General features: G+C 39.3%; 1 protein-coding gene across 8 annotated transcripts in view; it reads right to left on the minus strand.

Moving 5' to 3' along the window:
- KLHDC1 (kelch domain containing 1) overlaps positions 1–22,988 on the minus strand; it is a 542,525-nt gene that overhangs the window by 373,564 nt on the left and 145,973 nt on the right. For 6 of the 8 annotated variants that reach the window (XM_053697658.1, XM_053697657.1, XM_053697659.1 and 3 more), the window contains exon 1: positions 9,388–9,575. The exons of the other annotated variants lie outside the window; for them this stretch is intronic. In XM_053697658.1, coding sequence (XP_053553633.1) covers positions 9,388–9,483 — 96 coding nt within the window. In that variant the 5' untranslated portion in view covers positions 9,484–9,575. Of the gene's footprint in view, positions 1–9,387; positions 9,576–22,988 lie in introns of those variants that run through there. 8 annotated transcript variants of the gene reach the window in all.

The raw sequence follows: 22,988 nt of genomic DNA on the forward strand, positions 1-22,988 counted from the left end.
AGGCCAAGGATCAGGCATCCAAACAGCGAGTTCTACTCTCAACATTGTGTGAAGCACTGAAAATGACAACTGAATATGTATTCCTCAAGTCATCAACACAAATACTTGTAACAGACACAGACGAGAAAAACACCTGAGTCAAAAACACACAGGCGTCATCAGGATAACACAGAGAGAAAATACTTGCTAAGAAGTAAAATGCGACTAACAAGACATCAGATTGCAAAACTTCAAGACCGAGGGCACCCTATAGGCAATCCAAGCCGCCAGACCGACACAGGGGTCTAAAAGGGGAGAAGCACAGAACCTTGACGAGGCCCACAACACCCCTGAATGAACAACAAATCTCAGAACCTATACCCAGCCGGGCCAGCCCAAGCGTCAGCAGGTCTGAAAACAACAGAACTAAAGAACTCAGATACCCGCTCACAACAGAGCGGGAAAAAAATAGCGTTGGCCAATCCAACAGAGCTCGGGGACCCACCTGAAACTCCTTAAAGACAGTCGACAAGGCCGAAGATCCAGAAGAATCTAGCAAAAGGCCCATCTCAACGCGGAGCCAGCAAGACTCCACAGAACAACCCAGAAAGCATGCCTCTCTCCAAAATAGGTTAAACCCTCTGTTCTATCCCCTGAATCTATGAAAAATCCTAAAACAAGGCCAACTCCGTAGGAGAACAAGCCCCCCTAAGAAAAAGGGGGACATTAAAGGCAGAGCACCTGCCCACGGAACACAAGACCACAGGCTTAACAGGAGAAAAATCTCCAACGCAAATGAACATGGAAGGAATCCCCTTAGATTTAGCACACAGACAGGGTGCAATAGCTGCAGAGGTTACCCTGTAAACCCTTCACCGGCAGAACCGACAAGCCATCAGGTTACGGCAGCAAACCGTCTAAGGGAAGCCGTTCAGTAAAGCGTACGCAAGCCCAATGTGCAGCGGAACTCAGGAAATCTGGCCAACCATGACCAAATCCACTAGCCAGACCAAAGGTCATAGCCCAAGTTCCCTGGAACAGGAGAACCCGAAACGGCCCTAGATCCTGAAAAAAACGGAAACAACCCACAAGGGGATCCAAAAGGGAAAATGCTGAGCAAACAAACCTCAGCAAACGGAGGAACCAGAGCGATGACGGCTCCGACCCCCCAATTGTTTAAAACAAACAATATCCCAGGAACTCTAACCCCCCGTCTGATATAAAAAACAGACCTACAGGGAAATATCAATGCAATATCCCGTGGGAACGAGAACACCTCGCAAGTCCCGATCCAAGGAAGAGACCACCCCATTCCGAAGTCCAACGCTAAGCTAAGGCATCTCGAACCAAGACACTGGAGCCCATAGACGTTCGAACAGCCACAAGACGTCCAAGGCAAGGGAATACCTCAAGGACAAGGTCACTCGAGTAAAGGCTAGTCTCCACACCACCGCCATACGAGACGGATGAGCTGAAAACCAGGACGCGGAACATCCCCAGATCCGGGAAAAACCCTAAGCAGAGCCCAAAGGAAACACTTCTGAAGGGAAAACCCACATGTAGGAACGGACAAATCCAAAGGGTCTCAAGAAGAGAGCAACCATCTCCCGAAGGGAATCCCAGGGCCCCATAAGGAGACCTAACCTACATGGAGAAACGGACATGTCCAAGGGTCTCACTGACAAGAGAACCACGGAAGGAACAAGTCCAAAAGGACAAATCCTAGAGCCTCAGAAAGTCCAAACCGCCCGAAACCAGCGGTAAGGAGGCGCTAAACCCCCAATCCTCCCCCGTGAGGAAGAATACTCTAGGTCCTGAGAGAATCGGAAGCAAAAGGAGTGACGCAGCTTGAGGGCTACATAAGGACTGAAACAATCCTTCCAGCTCCACGGACCCACGAGTCCTCTTTAGAATGCGTAGCTGAAACTTGTAAAATAAAACAAGAAACACAAATCGTAACGTGAGCACTCGGCACCTCAACCGGACCAGTCAGGCAGAACAGGCGCCACGTGTCTGAACAAGCCACGAGACAGAAGAGCTGAACCCAAGCAGGACCAGCCTGCAGACAGGGCCATAACTGTCAAGCAGCCTAAATCCTCCCTCAGAGGGGAAGAGAATAACAGACAAAACATCGGACTAACATGTCCTTAACAAACTTCCGCAAGTAAACAGTGAAAATCGATCCGAGAGAAAGTTCCCAAAGGAAAAATATAATCAAAAATAAAAGTCATCCTAACCGGATAAAAGAAAATATAAGGCAACCAGTAGCTAAACGCCCAAGAAGAAACAGGCATACCCGCAGGACCAGCCAAAGACAGCAGGCAACAAAGCGAAGTTCGACAACGCTGATTGCTTGTGGAGCTGTTAATATGAGTCGGGATGGTTTCACAGAAAGACTCTCCCTGCATCTCCGGACTCTAACCTTCATTCAGGCCCTCCTTGAGAGACTGATAGGATTACTTAAAACTCCCGTCCAATGTCCAAGAGTACTACCCTCCATAAGAGACTAAACAAAATTCTGACACTTCTCTGTCAACCTCCTGGGACGAAAGGCAAAGAATGACTGGGGGATGAGGGAAGTGGGAGGAGTATTTAAGTCTTTGGCTGGGGTATCTTTGCCTTCTTTTGGTGGCCAGGGTCTTATTTCCCAAAAGTAATGAATGCAGCTGTGGACTCTTTCCATTTATGAAGAAAAGGGGGTACATACACACACATATATACATGCATACACACATAAATACAAGGCCGGTGCTTGCATAAGGCCAACTTAGCAGCCACCTTAGGGTGCCCCAACAGGGGGGCGGAGACAGAGCAGGCAGGTGTTGCAGCAGCACACTGCATTGTAATCTAGGGCAATAGTGCAGCAAAGCTTTTGGCACCATGCCCTTGACTACTGTAGTAATTCTAGGAAAGATACCATGATTAAAAAATAATGCAGAGGACCTCTAGTGGGAAAGAGCACATTGCGGTTTTGGGTAGCAGGGGTGAATAGGAGCCTAGGGCCAGGAGGGAGTGAGAAACAAAGAGTCTGCGATGGGAAAGTGAGAGAGGCTAAGACTTTGAGCTGTGCAGCTGGTTACTAGGCTAGGTCCATCTAACTCACAGCATGTATGACACTGTCACTCTTTCTGCGTAGTCCATACTCACCTGGTGCCGGGCGCAGACCAACTAATCAATAATGAGATTTGCTAACTATTTTCAGAATCGATTAGTTGTTGCAGTTCTTATTTGAACAGTCTGAATTACTTACCTTACAAGGACTTTTTAGTTGGTTATGATTGCCGGGTTTACTTAAGAAACAACGGTAGGCATACTAAAGATGTATTCTTTGATAATTTTACATGAGGAATAATAACCTTTTCACTATTTTTGTATTTCAAGCCAGCTGTGTGGTGTTGTTTAATAAAGTTAGTGCAACATACAGAGTAATATATGTGGTGCTAGGTTTTCAATAAATGATCAGTGAAGCAAAGTGGGCTGTTTTTGAAGTGTCATTTGGTTTTCTTTTCTAAATTGAGCCTACCTTTTTAGATTAGATATACAATCTCGTCATGAAGTCTAGGGCTCCCAGATCTCAATGGTTACTACCTTTCAACCGAGTCAGCATGTCGTCTTGGGTGATTGGGAGGGTGCTGGTATATTTAAGGCATGACTGTAATTTCGGTCCATTGCCTTGCCAATAATTTTGCTTCGGGCAAATTCTAGGGAACTACTAACGTAGCATATTGGTTTTTATCAGGCACATTTTCAATAAAATAATTTCAGTTGCTTTTGGTTTGCTGCCTCATAAGCGTTATCAAAATTTAAAACCCTCTAAAAACCAAGATACACATATATCTTAGATATTAAATTGAATATAACCTTTTCAGTAAATTAGTCTCCTTTTTAGTAAATTGGCATCCATTTGCTCAACCAACGTCTCACTAAACCTGATATTTTGTTTGATTTGTTCCCACAGGCACTGATATCTTTTCATTAGATATAGGGGTTCTCTTTTACTCTGAAGGGCATCTTATTTAACTTTGTCAAACTAAAGCACTATCTTTGTCTATTTTCTACCCCTAATTATCAGTTAAAGGGACAGTCTACACCTTATTCATCTTAAAGTCTTAACTTAGATTAAGCAGCAAATAGCCTCCTGCACGCCTTTCTATATCATGCAGCATAACGGTAAAAAAAGTTATTTTAAAATTAAAGTGAAAGTAAATTTTTCAGCTCTACAACACATCAATGTATTGTATATTGTTAACATATTGAGATTGCTATGGTTTTTTTGTTTTTTTTCAAATGTGACTTTGTTTTTTAATATCTAAATTTCCTACCGTGATTATCCATGCCCCGCCCATCCTCAACTTCCTATCTTTGTGCGCATGCATCAATCGAGTACTAAATGATTAACAATAATGTATTCATTCAGTACTATACTATTTGTGAATCTTGCGCTATGCTTCTATGTTGCGGAGCCGCAGTCTCAACAGATGACGTTCTCGGCAGTTACTGAAAAAAAAAGCTACGCGCATATCCGGAAGGCGCATCTGAAATAAACCTGCCTAGAATATATTTGCTGCATGTGCAATTCAATACATTGTCGGATGACGTATCTTCACGGCCGCCGATCGGTCAGAAAGTCAATTGGTAGAGAAAAAAACGTGATCAGGAAGTAAAAGTACATTAGAAAAACGGGTTGAATTGTAAGTCGGAAAAAATTTACTTTAATTGCGGCGAAAAGTGTACTTACATATAAATTGGTAAAAAAAGATGAATGAAAGTCCTATTGATTTTAAGTATACAATGTAACTGTGGATAGCGGAACAGCTAACTTTACTTTCACTTTAATATTGTTTCTTGCCACTTTGAAATGGCTTCCCAACTACACCCTCTGATGACATTACGATCTGGCAGCATAAAACAACTCTGCTGAATAGCATTGAAAGTCTGTTCAAATCCAACTAGTGAGCCTTTTGTGATTGGATGCCATATGCAGCCCAAATTAAGATGTCATCAGTGGGCGGCGCTTGGCAACTATTTCAAAATGGCCAGTCTACATGTATTAGCAAAAATGTTTCTAGTAAAAGTTATCACTCTTTTAGTGTTAACATTTTTCTCTGCATGTGCATGTGAAGCATAGCAAGATATTCTCAGTGCACAAGCATTTTAAATACTGCAGCTGCTCAGAGGGCCAGTGGGGCTTGTATTATGTTAGCAATTAAATTGAGTAATTACCAGATAGTACAAGCACCTTAGGCTCTCTGAGCAAGCGCTGTATTTAAAATGCTGGTGCATGGTGCATACTTAAATACACTTTTGAAACAGCTATAGATTTTATTAGAAGCATTTTTACTAATACATGTAGATTACAAAAATGCACTTATTCAAAAGTGAAATCCATCCATGTGGATTTCAATTTTGGCTGGATTGTCCCTTTAATCTAAGGTAAGACTTTAAGATTACTAAGGTGTAGACTGTCTGTGACGAACCAAGGTTATCCAACCCTGCGCCAGTCACTTATTTGGTACAGAAAGGGTTATCAGCCCCCTTTTTCTGTCACCAATAGGTCACAATCTAGCCACACCAGGCAAGCTTGTGATTCAGTTTAGTGGGTGCAAGGGTTAACCACACTCCCTAGTCTGTACTAGACGTAAGAGAAATGCCCTAAACTCCCTTTTAATGCCACCCACACTAAACCAATAATCCTATAGATCAAATACTGCCACCACTTAAAATTTATTAAAGGGAAAATGCTAAGAAAAAACCCAGACTTTACACATTAACCCTCTAAATATAATTTAGCAGAAAATAACCTAAATTATACAGTTCTAATATTCCAGTCTCTTTCAGTAACGTGGTTCAATTATTAGACAAAGGCCAAACTTAATAAAAGAATGATTTATTATGCCAAAAATATTATGCACAATGCATTATTTATAAAAGTTGGTACAAATAACATGACACATTAGCAAACAGTGTTTTAAAATAAAATAGGAGAAAAATAACAGACCTAATACTTCACTAGCTTATGAGTCTGCCCCCAGGGAGATGGGCAAGAAGAAAAGTTGTCACTCACGCTGTAGCAAGCAGCCTCCCATGTAGAATGAACACCTTATTGTTAAAAACATAAGATTCTTATACCATTTTCCAGAGATTAGGTTGCCTGACCACACCCTCCTGTGCGGGCTAAGAAGCCCCCCTGTCTTTATGCCCTTCAATAGACTAAGTTCTTGCCTGAAATTATACAATCCATTATAATTTCTGCTAGGTAACTATTTCTATATTTACATATCGAGAGCCTCTTAGTTTCATAGGGAGAATCGGAATGATATCAAATATGCCATAGGTGGTCATAATTACCTTCATTTAAGGTTATAACAGTTTTAACACACATAAGTACATAATATACCAATGTCCTTTCAGTGACCTGGTCAGTTTTTGTGATGGAGGCCTTGTTTTGCATCATGCATTCTATTGACAACCTAAGCCATAAACCCTTTCCTGTGTATTTTCTGAAACTAAGAGCTTGAGTGGCTTTATGACTCAATGCATACACAATAACACTTGGTGGGGCTATTTAGGAGGCTCCTGGCACTTCAAAGAAAACACACAATTCTTCTTGAAAAACAAATAACTGTTTTGAGTTCAAGCTACACAGAATTAACCCCTTCTTAGTTAAAGTCTGAGGTTTTCGTGACACTGTCCCTTTAATCATTCTATCTGCTGTGTCCTATTTTAATTCTTAGTTTGCTTTGTTAGTGTTTTTTGTTTTTTTGGGGGGGGGGGTTTGGTGAGTGTGGGTGATTTACTATTAGGGGAGACGGTATTTTTTTAAAGGTAAAAGAGCTGTTTAACTTAGGGCAATGCCCTCCAAAAGGCACTTTTAAGGGCTATTGGTATATTAGTTTAGATTAGGGTTTTATTTTTGGGGTGGTTTTGTTTTCGTTTTTTTTAAAGGGGGAATTATATTAGGATTTTTTTATTTTTGGGGGGAAAATGTAGTTTGATATTTTTTTTGTAATGTTAGCTTTTTTTATTTTTTGTAAACTTAGATTTTTTTATTTTTCTGTAATTTTAGGTATTTAATTAATTTAGGCTTTTAATTATTTTTAAATTTTAATTTAATTAGGGTTAATTTATGTGGGTGTTAGGTTAGGGGGCATAGTTGTTAGAAAAAATACTTTGCGTTCTGGGTGAGGGTTGGTGGTTTAGAGGTTAATTAAATTAGTTTTTTGCGTTGTGGGGGGTTCGCAGTTTAGTATTTAATATGTTAATTAGTTGTTTGCGTTTAGTTTAATTGGCGGATTAGGAGTTAATCAATTTGTAAATTAGATAATGATCTTTGTGTTTGGCAGTTTAGTGGTCAATAACTGCATTAGGTAGATTAGGTGGAAATCATGCTGATTTCATAACTGTCTGCAACTGAAATGCAGTTACAGTATCTGAGAAATAACATAACTGGAATAAGGTTTTAATATAACATAGTTTTAAAAATATTAACTTTCAGTTGCAAAAAAGGAAAATTATATATATAAGATTAAAGCTAGCAAAGGTCTCTTTAGAATTATTGTCTAGTGATTGTTTTAAATGGACGTTAAATAAACACTAAATAATTGCTAGATAGAATGAAGCATTTAACGAGAAGATTAGTCTGGGAATACATGTGGCTGTATTTTTGAAAGTTTCATTATTTGTTTAAATATTGACAAAATAAGTGTAAACTTTTATTGTCTATATAAAGCAATGGGCGCTGTAATTTGTAAGTTACGTTTCTTTCTCTGCTGTGGCCAATTAGGGATAGCTAGAGTGTGCAGCCATTTCTAATAGGAGCTGAAAACCTCACAATTTCAGAATGGAATTACAGGACAAGGGGACAAAATAAACAATGAAAGTATATTGCAGAGTTGTTTGGGTATATATATATATATATATATATATATATATATATATATATATATATAATGAACAGAAAAACAATATATAAACTTGCTTAAATCGCAATATAAAAAATAATAAAATACAAAAACAAATGTGATGGTGCACAATAAAGGATAAAAGTCCCAGATAATCACAGTGGTAATGCTCAGCAGGTGAACCTCAGGGAGAAAAGAAGAAACACATACAGTATAGTGAAGTTCTGTGGTTATGTGACATTTACAGCAGAGCCTAACATTGTCTAGAGCTTCAAAATCAAGCTCTAGATATATAGGCACAGAAAGCTCCTAATAGGAGGCAAGGCAAAGAAGGATGTTCCAGCTCCAAAGGATGAATCAGAAGTGGTTAAAAAGTATAACAATAAAAACAAGTCACAAGGCATATAATGAGACTGTCCCAATCATAGACTACTACAAACAAAAGTCTTTGTAGTAATCTCATCCTTTTTTTGTTCAGGAGTGTGCATGTGTCAAGGACACTATATGAGAGCAGTTATACATTTTTTAGCACTGGTTGGCAGCAGCATTTACACCATTTATCAAAGGCTGGACAAAGTTCCCATTTGGGAACCTTGTCCACCTGGCATTGAGGCGAGCTGGTAGCTTCCGCTGCTTGTAGTTGAAGGGATATGAAACCCAAAATATATATCAAAAACTATTGTCCAGAGTTCTGAACCAAGAAAAAAGCTTAGATGCCTTCTTTTTCAAATAAAGATAGCAAAAGAAGAAAGAAACATTGATACTAGGAGTAAATTAGAAAGTTGCTTAAAATTGCGTGCTCTATCTGAATCACGAAAGAAAACATTTGGGTTCAGTGTCCCTTTAAAGTGAAAGTAAATCCTAGTGTTTTACAAACGCAAGGATTTACTATTGAAACAAATAAAGGGGACTTTCATTCATGAAGTATAAGATACTTCATGTAGAAAGCTCCTTTATTTGATTCAATCGATCGCCGTGTTTACCTTGTACAGCAGCCCACGGCAAAAAAAAAATTGGCTAAGAGGTGACGTTTTCACCTCTTAGCCAATAGCCATGCGGTAAATCAAGCTTGACGCCCATGGGAACCGGATTTACCGCACGGCTATTGGCTAAGAGGTGAAAATGTCACCTCTTAGCCAAAAAAAAAATTGGCGCGGGCTGCTGTACAACTTAAACAGGGCAATCTATTGAATCAAATAAAGGAGCTTTCTACATGAAGTATCTTATACTTAATGAATGAAAGTTCTTTATTTGTTTCAATAGTAAATCCTAGCGTTTGTAAAACGATAGGATTTACTTTCACTACTAGAGCTGCCACAAACTGACGCTAAATCTATATCCACCAATCATATCTCAGAATTTATAAGACACCTGTTCCCGCTCTGCAGTTCTACAATAAGGTGCAAAAAGCACTTAGGAATATGGCTCTGTGGCTGTAGCTTCTTGACGTGTGTCATTAAACCCCGCTGTCTTTCATTAGCTTAGTTACACGGTAAATTCATCTTACCACGTATCCCCCCCACACATAGAGACAGCTGTCATCCAAAGCTGCGCAGTGGCCGCTTCTTTCCTCAGCTACGCAGTAACGTTCTGGGTCAGTCATGGTTGCTCGGTGTAACACGATATGCGCGCTCCCCAATTGTTCATCTGAAAACCCCAAATGAACGCGACCGAAACGGGCTGCAGGGAGGGACAAACAGCGGCTATCGTTTTGCTGAGATATCAAGGGCTGATGTTAAAAATAGTCTTCTGTGTATATAAATTATTTTTGGGCACGAATACAAATATCAAAGTTCATGGGTATTTTACTTGTGGTGGTTTGACTCCTATTGGATAGTAACTTAACCTCCACACGATACATGTACAGTTATAAAATTATATAAGAAAAAGTGGATTTATCCGTTAGCACCGTATAAAAGAAGATTAAAAGTTATATCCCAGTGACTGTGTGAATGATACAATACAAAACAGTTCTCCAAAAACCCCACACATTAATATAGGTAAAACTATAATAATTTTGCAGTCTTCTTCGGCAGCCTACGAGTTAATAGTTAAGATGGGCGGCGGGATTTGTAGTTTTGTGCAATATGACTATTTTGCTAACACGAATCTCAGCAACACGTTACAGACGTGGGTCAGATATCTGCTGTTTTAAACTGTTGACCTATCGTCTTTGTGCTGTGAAGATGATTTAATAAACCTTTTCAGACGTTTTACGTTATTAACAATCACTTTTTTGACCTGGCTATGCTAAAAGCAACTAAATTTAAATGATGCCCTGTTGTAATCATGATGTTATACGTTCATGGTCCTTTTTTTCTCAAACGTATTTAGTATGTATAGACACAAGATAAAACAGCGTGGTGTATGTTTGTGTGAAAACTCAAGCATGTAATTAGTTATAAAGAAGCATATGAAGAATAACACTGCTGATTTTCCCTCAGGTCACCAGTAGGAGGTAGTGTGAGAGTAGTAAATATAATATATTTTCAACGTCCATATGCCGAATAAATACATTAGTTTATTGAAGTATATAAATAACATTTATAAAAATAAAAAAGTCAGTGTCACGCTTTATTGCCCAGGCTGTCCTACACTGGCTATTCACAGGCGCGATCCCACTACTGATCGGTACGGGGGTTTTGACCTGCTCCGTTTCCGACCTGGGCCGGTTCACCCCTCCTTAGATCAACCTGGTGGCTCTCCGAGCTCCCTCAGAGTCACCATATCGATACCGAACTTAGTACAGACACCTGATCGACATAGCACAGGGTAGCCCAGAACCCCTGGACTCAAGCGATCCGCCAGCCTCAGCCTCCCAAGTAGCTTGGATTACAGGCACGCGCCACTGTGCCCGGCGGTAGAAGTGACTTACTCTTATGTATTAGAAGCTACTTCAAGCATGCAACGTCATTAATAGTAGAATGTTTGTATTGAAACAGTGACATCTATTGACGGATTTGTGCACTGCAGCAAAAATTCATTACACAAACTACATTTTTATATGAGTTGTCATGATATAATTTCATTCTTAATTTTGTCAACAATTCAGGCTTCTCAAATATAACAAATGCTAAAACTGATTTAATTTTCTTTATCTGCATCACAGTGTTCATTTACAGAAAGCGCTCACAATTCTATAGAAATCTCAGAACCCCCCAAAGGGACCTAAACTAATATTTTTACATTATTATAGTGTAAGTTTGTTATGAGGCAATTCATTTTTATTTTTAGCACAAATATTGGTCCCTAAAACTGCCATTTCCCCCTTGATAACATGCTTTTTATTATTAAAAAGCACTAGTTTTCTATGATCACTCATAGGTTGGTGAATCAGAGGTCATATTTCTTGCACCATTCACATTAAAGGCACAGTCTATCTACACCAGAACTTTTATATAAATGGGTTTCATATCCCTGTAAGTTGCCTCTTTTGACGCACATCGTTACACACCATTGATACATTTCCTGTTATACACTTAATAACTACCATGCTCAAAGGTAATGGGCTTATGTTATATATAATTGTACTGTTACTTTTTTTGTTGAGCAATGGGGAATTTACACGTAACGCAAAAAGAGCTGCCACAAACTACCGCTAAATCCGTATCCAGTTTCACCAATCATGTCTCAGATCTCCTCGGCTCAGACACATTTTATTTTCCCGCTCTGCAGTTCCATGAAGTACAAAAAGCACTTAGGAATATGGCTCTGTGGTTGTAACTTGACGTGTGTCATTAAACCCCTACGCTCATCTTACCCCGTACCCCTTTCCCATACACACATCTATATATTATAATATAGACAGCTGTTATATCTAGCTGCGCAGTGGTGCCCGCTTCTTTCTTCAGTTACGAATACGCAGTTAACGTTGCGGTGCAGTCATGGTTGTTCAGTGTAACATCTCTATGCGAGATCCCCTTCTGTACATCTGAAAACCCCAAATAAACACGATCGCAAAGGTTAACACGCTGCTGATAACTTTCGCTGAGATCAACGATTGATGCCTTCTGTGGAAATACATTAAATTATTTGTGCTTCATTACAAATACCAAAGTTCATGGGTATAGTATTTTATTTGGATTTGTAGTTTTGCCCGGGAACATGGGTCAGATCTGTTGTTTTAAACTGTTGACCTCTCGTATTTATTAAGATCAGAGACGTAGTTTATTAACCCTCACTTTATTGAACAGACTGTGCTAAGAACTACTTAGCTTTGGCCAATAAAGGTTTATTTGAGAAGATGCCTGATTGCCGTCATGATGTTACACTAGTCGGTCCTTTAAACAAATAAATGTATTCAGTATGTGGTAACCATATAGACACAAGCAGCGAGGTGTATTTTATATTTAATTGGTAAACTGTCAGTTATAAAGAAGCATATCAAGCATAACACTGAGATTGCTAATTTTTCCCTGCGTTAACCAGTAGGAGGCAGTGCGGAGAGTAGTAAAACTATATTTCCAACGTTCATTAAATGTCCATATGTGCAAAACTGTATTTTAAAATTGACTGTTATGCAAAGTAAATAAAACTGAGTTCATCATAGAAATAACATTAAAAAAGTCAGTGTCACGCTTTATTGCCCAGGCTGTCCTACACTGGCTATTCACAGGCGCGATCCCACTACTGATCGGTACGGGGGTTTTGACCTGCTCCGTTTCCGACCTGGGCCGGTTCACCCCTCCTTAGATCAACCTGGTGGCTCCGAGCTCCCTCAGAGTCGCCATATCGATACCGAACTTAGTACAGACACCTGATCGACATAGCACAGTGTAGCCCAGAACCCCTGGACTCAAGCGATCCGCCAGCCTCAGCCTCCCAAGTAGCTTGGATTACAGGCACGCGCCACTGTGCCCGGCGTTAAAAATAGCTTGCTCTTATTTATTAGAAGCTACTTCAGCATGCAACGTCACTGATAGTGGTATTTTTGTTTTGAAAAAGCGACATCTATTGACGGATTTGTGAACTGCAGCACAAAATCATTACACAAACTCCATAGATTGTTGTTGTTTTTTTTTTAGTGGTCACGATATAATTTCATTCTTCATTTTCTCAGGCTTCCCGAATGTAATAATGCTAAAACTTATTTAATTTTCTTTATATGTAACGTTAACAAAGCTGCTTGGCAGAATTTATAAGCATTACAGTGCTCTTAATTCTATGGAAATCTATGTACCAAGTCAGTGTGTTTGCTATGAGACACTCAATCTTTTAAAGTTATTTGTCTCCCAGATATTGGCTCTTCAAACTGATGCTTTTCTCCCTTGATAACCTGTCATTCTAAAAAAGGGTGTTAGGAAAACCAGAGGAAATATTGCTTGCCCCATTCACTGTAAGGTTGAGCGTTGCATAAAAGAGAGAGAAGGGTCGCACTTAACAGGCTATCAAGGGGAGAGCAGTTTTGAGGTGCAATATCTAGGTGAAAAATAACTTTAAATGGTGTGTACCTCACTAACAAAAAAATAACTTTCACTGTGCTCATACTACAGAGTGATGTAAAACGTATTGTTTATTGTACTGTCTTTTTAAACACATAATGTAGTTAGGGTTGCCACCTTTTGCCCAGAAGATTCCTGGACACTTTTTAAATGGGGGTGGAGAGGGTGTGTCTTGGGGGGCGTGTTTTGGGGGCATGGCTTCTCACGGCATAAAATTCAATATGAAATCAAATTTATATATATATACACATACATATGATATATATATATATATATATATATATATATATTATATACCTATATTTTATATACAGGTGGCCCTCGTTTTACAACGGTTCAATTTACACCATTTCAGAATAACAACCTTTTTTTCCAGTCATGTGACTGCTATTGAAAAGCATTGAGAAGCAGTGCATTTATTAAAATAGCCAGTAGGTGGAGCTGTCCGCTTGTGTTGCAGCAAAGCCAAGCAAGCTGAAATGAATCAGTTTAACCAGACCTGAGCTATCGAGCAGATGTCAAAGGAAAAAGATCATCCTGTCTATAACTCAGTCTAGATTGGAATGCATAGAAAGAACAGTTTGCAGAAAAATGCAAGTGAAGTCTGTGGTGTGTGATTATTTTATTAGTTTTATAATGCTGTTTAGCAAATGTTTTTGTTCATTTAACTAAGTTTAATTATATATTCTGTGTTGTGTGATTATTTTATTAGGTTTATAATGCTGTCTAGCATTTAAAGTCTTCATTTCAAAGCTTTTAAAATAATGTATTAGGTGTTACTTATGACAATTTTGAGAGGGGCCTGGAACCTATCTCCCTCACTTCCCATTGACTTACATTATAAACTGGGTTTCAATTTACAACGGTTTCGATTTACAACCATTACTTCTGGAACCTAACCCCAGCGTAAACTGAGGGCTACCTGTATATATATATATATATATATATATATATATATATATATTATATGCCTATATTTTATATATATATATATATATATATATATATATATTATAAACCTATATTATATATATATAATATAGTATATATATTATGTACCTATATTATACAGTACATATATATATATATATGTATACCTATATTATATATATATATATTATATACCTATATTTTATATATATATATATCCCTATATTTTATTTATATATATATCCCTATATTATATATATATATACCTATATTTTATTTATATATATATATATATCCAAGAGAAAGGTAGCGCTCAGAGTATGGTTCGTAAACTCCAAATTAGCTTCCTTACTAAGAAACAGTATACCTGAGCCCTGAATTTACAGCATGGACTGGTAGTACATTATTACATATGTGGCTGATATATCAGCTCTTACTTGGTACAGGGGGACTTGAAGCTTTGTTGCCCACGCACTGCCAGTTGCTGTTGCTTAGCTCTCCACTTCCCTCAGGGGCCAGCCCAGGGCGCTTACAGTAGAGACTGAGTCTGCCCAAATAAAAGGGCCCGGAAGTCGAACTTAGCGCCACAAATGTGTTTCCGGTCGACTCCTCAAAACTCCCCCCTCCCACAACTCCGTCTCTCTTCCAGACCAGGCTCCACCCCTGTGTTTTAGTAACCCTAAGAGCTCCCTTGGCCAGCTAAGTGTTTTTATTTGTGCTAACTGCTGCTGCTTGTTGCGCCAGGGGAGCTCTCAGCCTGGAGCATTTGAAGGTATTTCCGGGACATGGGACACACAATGTCAGACCGGGACTGTCGCGGTGATACCGGGGCGGGTGGCAACCCTAGATGTATGTAATTGCAAAGTGGTAAAAAGATAATCTCAGACATCCCAACTCTCCCGGAAGATCCAGGAGTCTCCCGCATTGAAATAGTGTCTCCCTGACACCCGCAAACTACACATAATATCCCAGCTTTATATGGTTTGTGAGCTCGGCCTGTCTGGGGCGGTGCTTGCTTTTACACACTGGGCGCCTATCGGCTGAGCGGCCACAGGATCAAACCCACTCACTCATATTATGGCAAGTTCTCAGTAATGAGACAAATTTCATCAAAAGAAGTGATGCATACAGATATTCCTGACAGCATGCCATATCATGCAGGTGTCCAGCGTCTTTTTTGGCTGTTAGCCTGTCATACCTCCAAGTAAGATCCTTGAATTTCAAACTGCCACCAAGGAGCAATCCGCTAGCCTCGCGTAATAGAGTCCAAAAAAGCGTGTAACTTGTCGGTTCCAAGCTCCTTCAAACCAAGCAGTTACCTCCGGATAAGCAACTTGTGGCTGGATCATACAGCCCAAACTCCTGTTCCTGGTCAGCTATTGTATTTCTGTAAGGCATAAGTCATCTCTGATGATACAGGGAGTGCAGAATTATTAGGCAAGTTGTATTTTTGAGGATTAATTTTATTATTGAACAACAACCATGTTCTCAATGAACCCAAAAAACTCATTAATATCAAAGCTGAATATTTTTGGAAGTAGTTTTTAGTTTTAGCTATTTTAGGGGGATATCTGTGTGTGCAGGTGACTATTACTGTGCATAATTATTAGGCAACTTAACAAAAAACAAATATATACCCATTTCAATTATTTATTTTTACCAGTGAAACCAATATAACATCTCAACATTCACAAATATACATTTCTGACATTCAAAAACAAAACAAAAACAAATCAGTGACCAATATAGCCACCTTTCTTTGCAAGGACACTCAAAAGCCTGCCATCCATGGATTCTGTCAGTGTTTTGATCTGTTCACCATCAACATTGTGTGCAGCAGCAACCACAGCCTCCCAGACACTGTTCATAGAGGTGTACTGTTTTCCCTCCTTGTAAATCTCACATTTGATGATGGACCACAGGTTCTCAATGGGGTTCAGATCAGGTGAACAAGGAGGCCATGTCATTAGATTTTCTTCTTTTATACCCTTTCTTGACAGCCACGCTGTGGAGTACTTGGACGCGTGTGATGGAGCATTGTCCTGCATGAAAATCATGTTTTTCTTGAAGGATGCAGACTTCTTCCTGTACCACTGCTTGAAGAAGGTGTCTTCCAGAAACTGGCAGTAGGACTGGGAGTTGAGCTTGACTCCATCCTCAACCCGAAAAGGCCCCACAAGCTCATCTTTGATGATACCAGCCCAAACCAGTACTCCACCTCCACCTTGCTGGCGTCTGAGTCGGACTGGAGCTCTCTGCCCTTTACCAATCCAGCCACGGGCCCATCCATCTGGCCCATCAAGACTCACTCTCATTTCATCAGTCCATAAAACCTTAGAAAAATCAGTCTTGAGATATTTCTTGGCCCAGTCTTGACGTTTCAGCTTGTGTGTCTTGTTCAGTGGTGGTCGTCTTTCAGCCTTTCTTACCTTGGCCATGTCTCTGAGTATTGCACACCTTGTGCTTTTGGACACTCCAGTGATGTTGCAGCTCTGAAATATGGCCAAACTGGTGACAAGTGGCATCTTGGCAGCTGCACGCTTGACTTTTCTCAGTTCATGGGCAGTTATTTTGCGCCTTGGTTTTTCCACACGCTTCTTGCGACCCTGTTGACTATTTTGAATGAAACGCTTGATTGTTCGATGATCACGCTTCAGAAGCTTTGCAATTTTAAGAGTGCTGCATCCCTCTGCAAGATATCTCACTATTTTTTACTTTTCTGAGCCTGTCAAGTCCTTCTTTTGACCCATTTTGCCAAAGGAAAGGAAGTTGCCTAATAATTATGCACACCTTATATAGGGTGTTGATGTCATTAGACCACACCCCTTCTCATTACAGAGATGCACATCACCTAATATGCTTAATTGGTAGTAGGCTTTCGAGCCTATACAGCTTGGAGTAAGACAACATGCATAAAGAGGATGATGTGGTCAAAATACTAATTTGCCTAATAATTCTGCACTCCCTGTAGAAAGTTCGTAGATAGTTATAACTATCACATACCGGCATTAGTGATCCTCCGCCCACCCGCTCATTTCCTGTTTTTTTCTCTTTCACAAGTAAGAGCAATCCCACCCGCTCTTACGTGTTCATCCGTGCGTGCTCCAGTTAGGCATCCTGTATTGCACATGCGTTAAAATACGATCTATGCTGTGATACATATTATAACAATGAATCACTCGATTCATTGTTTAATATCGTAGCAGAGATCGTATTAGCTTGTCCTGTGTGGTCATTAATGGATGATTTTTTGGAGCAAAATACAGAGGGGTGGCTATGTACGCTATTAGAATGACACAGTTTGAATTTATGAATATGTCCCTGACATGGGTTCACAGTGTGAGATAGGGACGCCTATTAATGAATCTGTCCTTGACAGGGTTGAGGGTGTTAGAGATTGTGATCAATATTTATATTGGTTATGGCATATGACTTACATTTTCTGATTGTTCAGATCTCGATAGATTGCTGTGTTCGGATCCCTGGGGCGCGATCCGATATAGATCGCAGTTTGCGGCGCAAGCGAGGGAACCAGCGTCGCCCGCAGTTTCAGCTCGCAACTCGAGCTATCCCATATAGGTCGCCGTCAGATGCTAACGTGCCGTAAGTCTGACAAACCAGCGATGTCCAGAAATCTGCGTAAGTACAAATTTCTGGCGTCGCCAGTGACTTGCGCCACGTTAGAAACTGCCGGCGCCTATAAAACCTGACTAAAGTCTAAAACACCCGCACTGTCTAACACGCCTCCCTAACATAGCCCGCACTGTCTAACACGCCTCCCTAACATAGCCCGCACTGTCTAACCCTCTATCCGCTATCCCCCCTCACTAGCCTAACAATAAAAAAGCTATTAACCCCTAAACCGCCGCTCCCGTACCCCGCCGCAACCTAATAAAGTTATTAACCCCTAAACCGCCGCTCCCGTACCCCGCCGCCAGCTATATTATATCTATAACCCCCTAAAGTGAGCCCCTAACACCGCCGCCATCTATATTAAAATTATTAACCCCTAATGTAAGCCCCTTACACCGCCGCCACCTATATAAAAATTATTAACCCCTAATCTAATCCCCCTATACCGCCGCCAGCTATATTAATATTATTAACCCCTAATGTAAGCCCCTTACACCGCCGCCATCTCTATTAAAATGATTAACCCCTAATTGAATCTACCTACCCCGCCGCCAGCTATATTATCTATATTAACCCTAAGTATATTATAGTTAATATAGGTATTACATTATATATATTAACTATATTAACCCTAATTATATTAGGGTTAATATAGTTAATATAGTTACTATAGTATTTATATTAACTATATTAACTCTATCTAACCCTAACTAAATGTATATTAAATTAATCTAATTCATTTATAAACTAAAATATTCCTATTTAAATCTAAATACTTACCTATAAAATAAACCCTAAGATAGCTACAATATAATTAATAATTACATTGTAGCTATGTTAGGGTTAATATTTATTTTACAGGTAAATTGTTAATTATTTTAACTAGGTATAATAGATATTAAATAGTTATTAACTATTTAATATCTACCTAGTTAAAATAATTACCCAATTACCTGTAAAATAAATCCTAACCTAAGTTACAAATACACCTACACTATCAATAAATTTAATAAACTACAAACATCTATCTAAAAATACAATTAAATTAACTAAACTAAATTACAAAAAAAACAAAACACTAAATTACAAAAAATAAAAAAAAGATTACAAGATATTTAAGCTAATTACACCTATTCTAAGCCCCCTAATAAAATAATAAACCCCCAAAATAAAAAAAATTCCCTGCCCTATTCTAAATTAAACAAATTTCAAAGCTCTTTACCTTACCAGCCCTTAAAAGGGCCTTTTGTGGGGCATGCCCCAAAGAATTCAGCTCTTTTGCATACAACAAATACAATCCCCCCCCCCCATTACAACCCACCACCCACATACCCCTATTCTAAAACCACCCAAACCCCCCTTAAAAAAGCCTAACACTACCCCCCTGAAGATCTCCCTACCTTGTCTTCACCACACCGGGCCGAACTCCTGATCCGATCCGGGCGATGTCTTCCTCCAAGCGGCAAAGAAGAATTCTTCCTCCGGCGATGTCTTCCTCCAAGCGGCAAAGAAGAATTCTTCCTCCGGCGACGTCTTCCTCCAAGCGGCAGCAAAGTCTTCATTCTTCCGGCGGCATCTTCAATCTTCTTTCTTCGCTCCGCCGCCGCGGAGCATCCATCCTGGCCGACTGCTGTACTTGGAATGAGGTACCTTTAAATGACGTCATCCAAGATGGCGTCCGCCGAATTCCGATTGGCTGATAGGATTCTATCAGCCAATCGGAATTACGTTAGAAAAATCTGATTGGCTGATTGAATCAGCCAATCAGATTCAAGTTCAATCCGATTGGCTGATCCGAACAGCCAATCAGATTGAGCTTGCATTCTATTGGCTGTTCCGATCAGCCAATAGAATGCGAGCTCAATCTGATTGGCTGTTCGGATCAGCCAATCGGATTGAACTTGAATCTGATTGGCTGATTCAATCAGCCAATCAGATTTTTCTAACTTAATTCCGATTGGCTGATAGAATCCTATCAGCCAATCGGAATTCGGCGGACGCCATCTTGGATGACGTCATTTAAAGGTACCTCATTCCAAGTACAGCAGTCGGCCAGGATGGATGCTCCGCGGCGGCGGAGCGAAGAAAGAAGATTGAAGATGCCGCCGGAAGAATGAAGACTTTGCTGCCGCTTGGAGGAAGACGTCGCTGGAGGAAGAATTCTTCTTTGCCGCTTGGAGGAAGACATCGCCGGAGGAAGAATTCTTCTTTGCCGCTTGGAGGAAGACATCGCCCGGATCGGATCAGGAGTTCGGCCCGGTGTGGTGAAGACAAGGTAGGGAGATCTTCAGGGGGGTAGTGTTAGGCTTTTTTAAGGGGGGTTTGGGTGGTTTTAGAATAGGGGTATGTGGGTGGTGGGTTGTAATGGGGGGGGGGGGATTGTATTTGTTGTATGCAAAAGAGCTGAATTTTTTGGGGCATGCCCCACAAAAGGCCCTTTTAAGGGCTGGTAAGGTAAAGAGCTTTGAAATTTGTTGAATTTAGAATAGGGCAGGGAATTTTTTTTATTTTGGGGGTTTATTATTTTATTAGGGGGCTTAGAATAGGTGTAATTAGCTTAAATATCTTGTAATCTTTTTTTTATTTTTTGTAATTTAGTGTTTGTTTTTTTTTGTAATTTAGTTTAGTTAATTTAATTGTATTTTTAGATAGATATTTGTAGTTTATTAAATTTATTGATAGTGTAGGTGTATTTGTAACTTAGGTTAGGATTTATTTTACAGGTAATTGGGTAATTATTTTAACTAGGTAGATATTAAATAGTTAATAACTATTTAATATCTATTATACCTAGTTAAAATAATTAACAATTTACCTGTAAAATAAATATTAACCCTAACATAGCTACAATGTAATTATTAATTATATTGTAGCTATCTTAGGGTTTATTTTATAGGTAAGTATTTAGATTTAAATAGGAATATTTTAGTTTATAAATGAATTAGATTAATTTAATATAAATTTAGTTAGGGTTAGATAGAGTTAATATAGTTAATATAAATACTATAGTAACTATATTAACTATATTAACCCTAATATAATTAGGGTTAATATAGTTAATATATATAATGTAATACCTATATTAACTATAATATACTTAGGGTTAATATAGATAATATAGCTGGCGGCGGGGTAGGTAGATTCAATTAGGGGTTAATCATTTTAATAGAGATGGCGGCGGTGTAAGGGGCTTACATTAGGGGTTAATAATATTAATATAGCTGGCGGCGGTATAGGGGGATTAGATTAGGGGTTAATAATTTTTATATAGGTGGCGGCCGTGTAAGGGGTCAGATTAGGGGATAGATAAGGTAGATGGCGGCGGTTTTAGGGGCTCACAGTAGGGGGTTAGTTTATGTAGATGGCGGCGGGGTCCGGGAGCGGCGGTTTAGGGGTTAATAACTTTATTAGGGATTTCGGGGGGGGGATCGCGGTTGACAGGTAGATAGACATTGCGCATGCGTTAGGTGTTAGGTTTATTTTAGAAGATCGCGGTTGACAGGGAGATAGACATTGCGCATGCGTTAGGTGTTAGGTTTATTTTCTAGTTAGTTTAGGGAGTTACGGGGCTCCAATAGTCAGCGTAAGGCTTCTTACGGCTGCTTTTTGTGGCGAGGTGAAAATGGAGTAAGTTTTCTCCATTTTTGCCACGTAAGTCCTTACGCTGCATATTGGATACCAAACTGCGCTGGTTTGGTATACCTGCCTATGGCCCAAAAAACTACGGGCGACGGCAGAAATATACGCGCGTAACTTCTAGGTTACGCCGTATATAGGATACCAAATCAGCGTAAATATTGGCGTCGCCGGCTTTTGCGGGCGACGATTTATATTGGATCGACCCCCAGAACGTCAAGGATAACTTTTTGCTAGTGAAGTCAATGCGCATGCTTGTCTTCTTTCTAGGCATTGAATTCAATGAGACACGCATGCATATTTTAAGTTGGGGGCGTATAGTGAGTCTATTCAGACGCCACTGGGGGACCTATGAGAATCGAGAAGGCGATATACGTCATTTCAAAATAAAAAAAATATTTAGATAGAGGCGGAGTGACAGCGATTTATAATAGCGGATCAAAAGGTACAATTCTACATTTATTAATACAATGGAAAAACAATCATGAATTAAACTCCACCTAAATTTAAATCTACTTTGCTTTGCAGCATAGTGGTGCATGATAGTTTACTTTTCCTTTAATTAAAAAAAAACAAAAGGCATGCAAAGTGCAATCTAATTGTAAAACATACACATAAATATACATTGTATGAGCCTAATTTGTTAAAGTTACAAAGAAACTTTGACGTCATAATCAGAATGTGTAAAACCACAATCCTAAATACATTGTTGCATGCAAAATAAAATACAAAATAGAAAGTGCAAAGTTTAAATGTAATAACATTTAATCTGAAGTGTAAAGTGATAAAAAATAGCAATCACAAAGTTTAAATGCAGCAGATCTGTTATGTCATGCAATGCTATATTGTCCAAAAATAATAAAAAAATAAAATTCACAATAAATAATAATATCAGTGGCAACGTGGGCAACAGGAAAGAGCTGCTTGTTGTACACAAGCTAAAGAACACACTGTTGATGACCGGTATCAAGTGGGGGCATAGGCAACATGTGGCATTAGGGTTTTATTTATAGTTATATAAGTCAGTGCTGGCTTTGGCAGATCAGTTATTTGCAATTTAGAAAGATGATGGAATTATTATGGAATGGTGTGCTGTAATTGGGGACTGATCAATTAGTAATATAAAATGGGTAGTGGGACCAGATAAGTAATTAAAGGGACACTGAACCCAAATTTTTTCTTTTGTGATTTTAAGCAACTTTCTAATTTACTCCTATTATCAATTTTTCTTCGTTCTCTTGCTATCTTTATTTTTGGGTTCAGAACTCTGGACAGCACTTTTTTATTGGTGGATAAATTTATCCACCAATCAGCAAGAACAACCCAGGTTTTTCACTAAAAATGGGCTGGCATCTAAACTTACATTCTTGCATTTCAAATAAAGATACCAAGAGAATGAAGAAAATTTGATAATAGGAGTAAATTAGAAAGTTGCTTAAAATGTCATGCTCTATCTGAATCACGAATA

Source organism: Bombina bombina, chromosome 1, assembly GCF_027579735.1.
Source record: "Bombina bombina isolate aBomBom1 chromosome 1, aBomBom1.pri, whole genome shotgun sequence".
Lineage (NCBI taxonomy): Eukaryota > Metazoa > Chordata > Amphibia > Anura > Bombinatoridae > Bombina > Bombina bombina.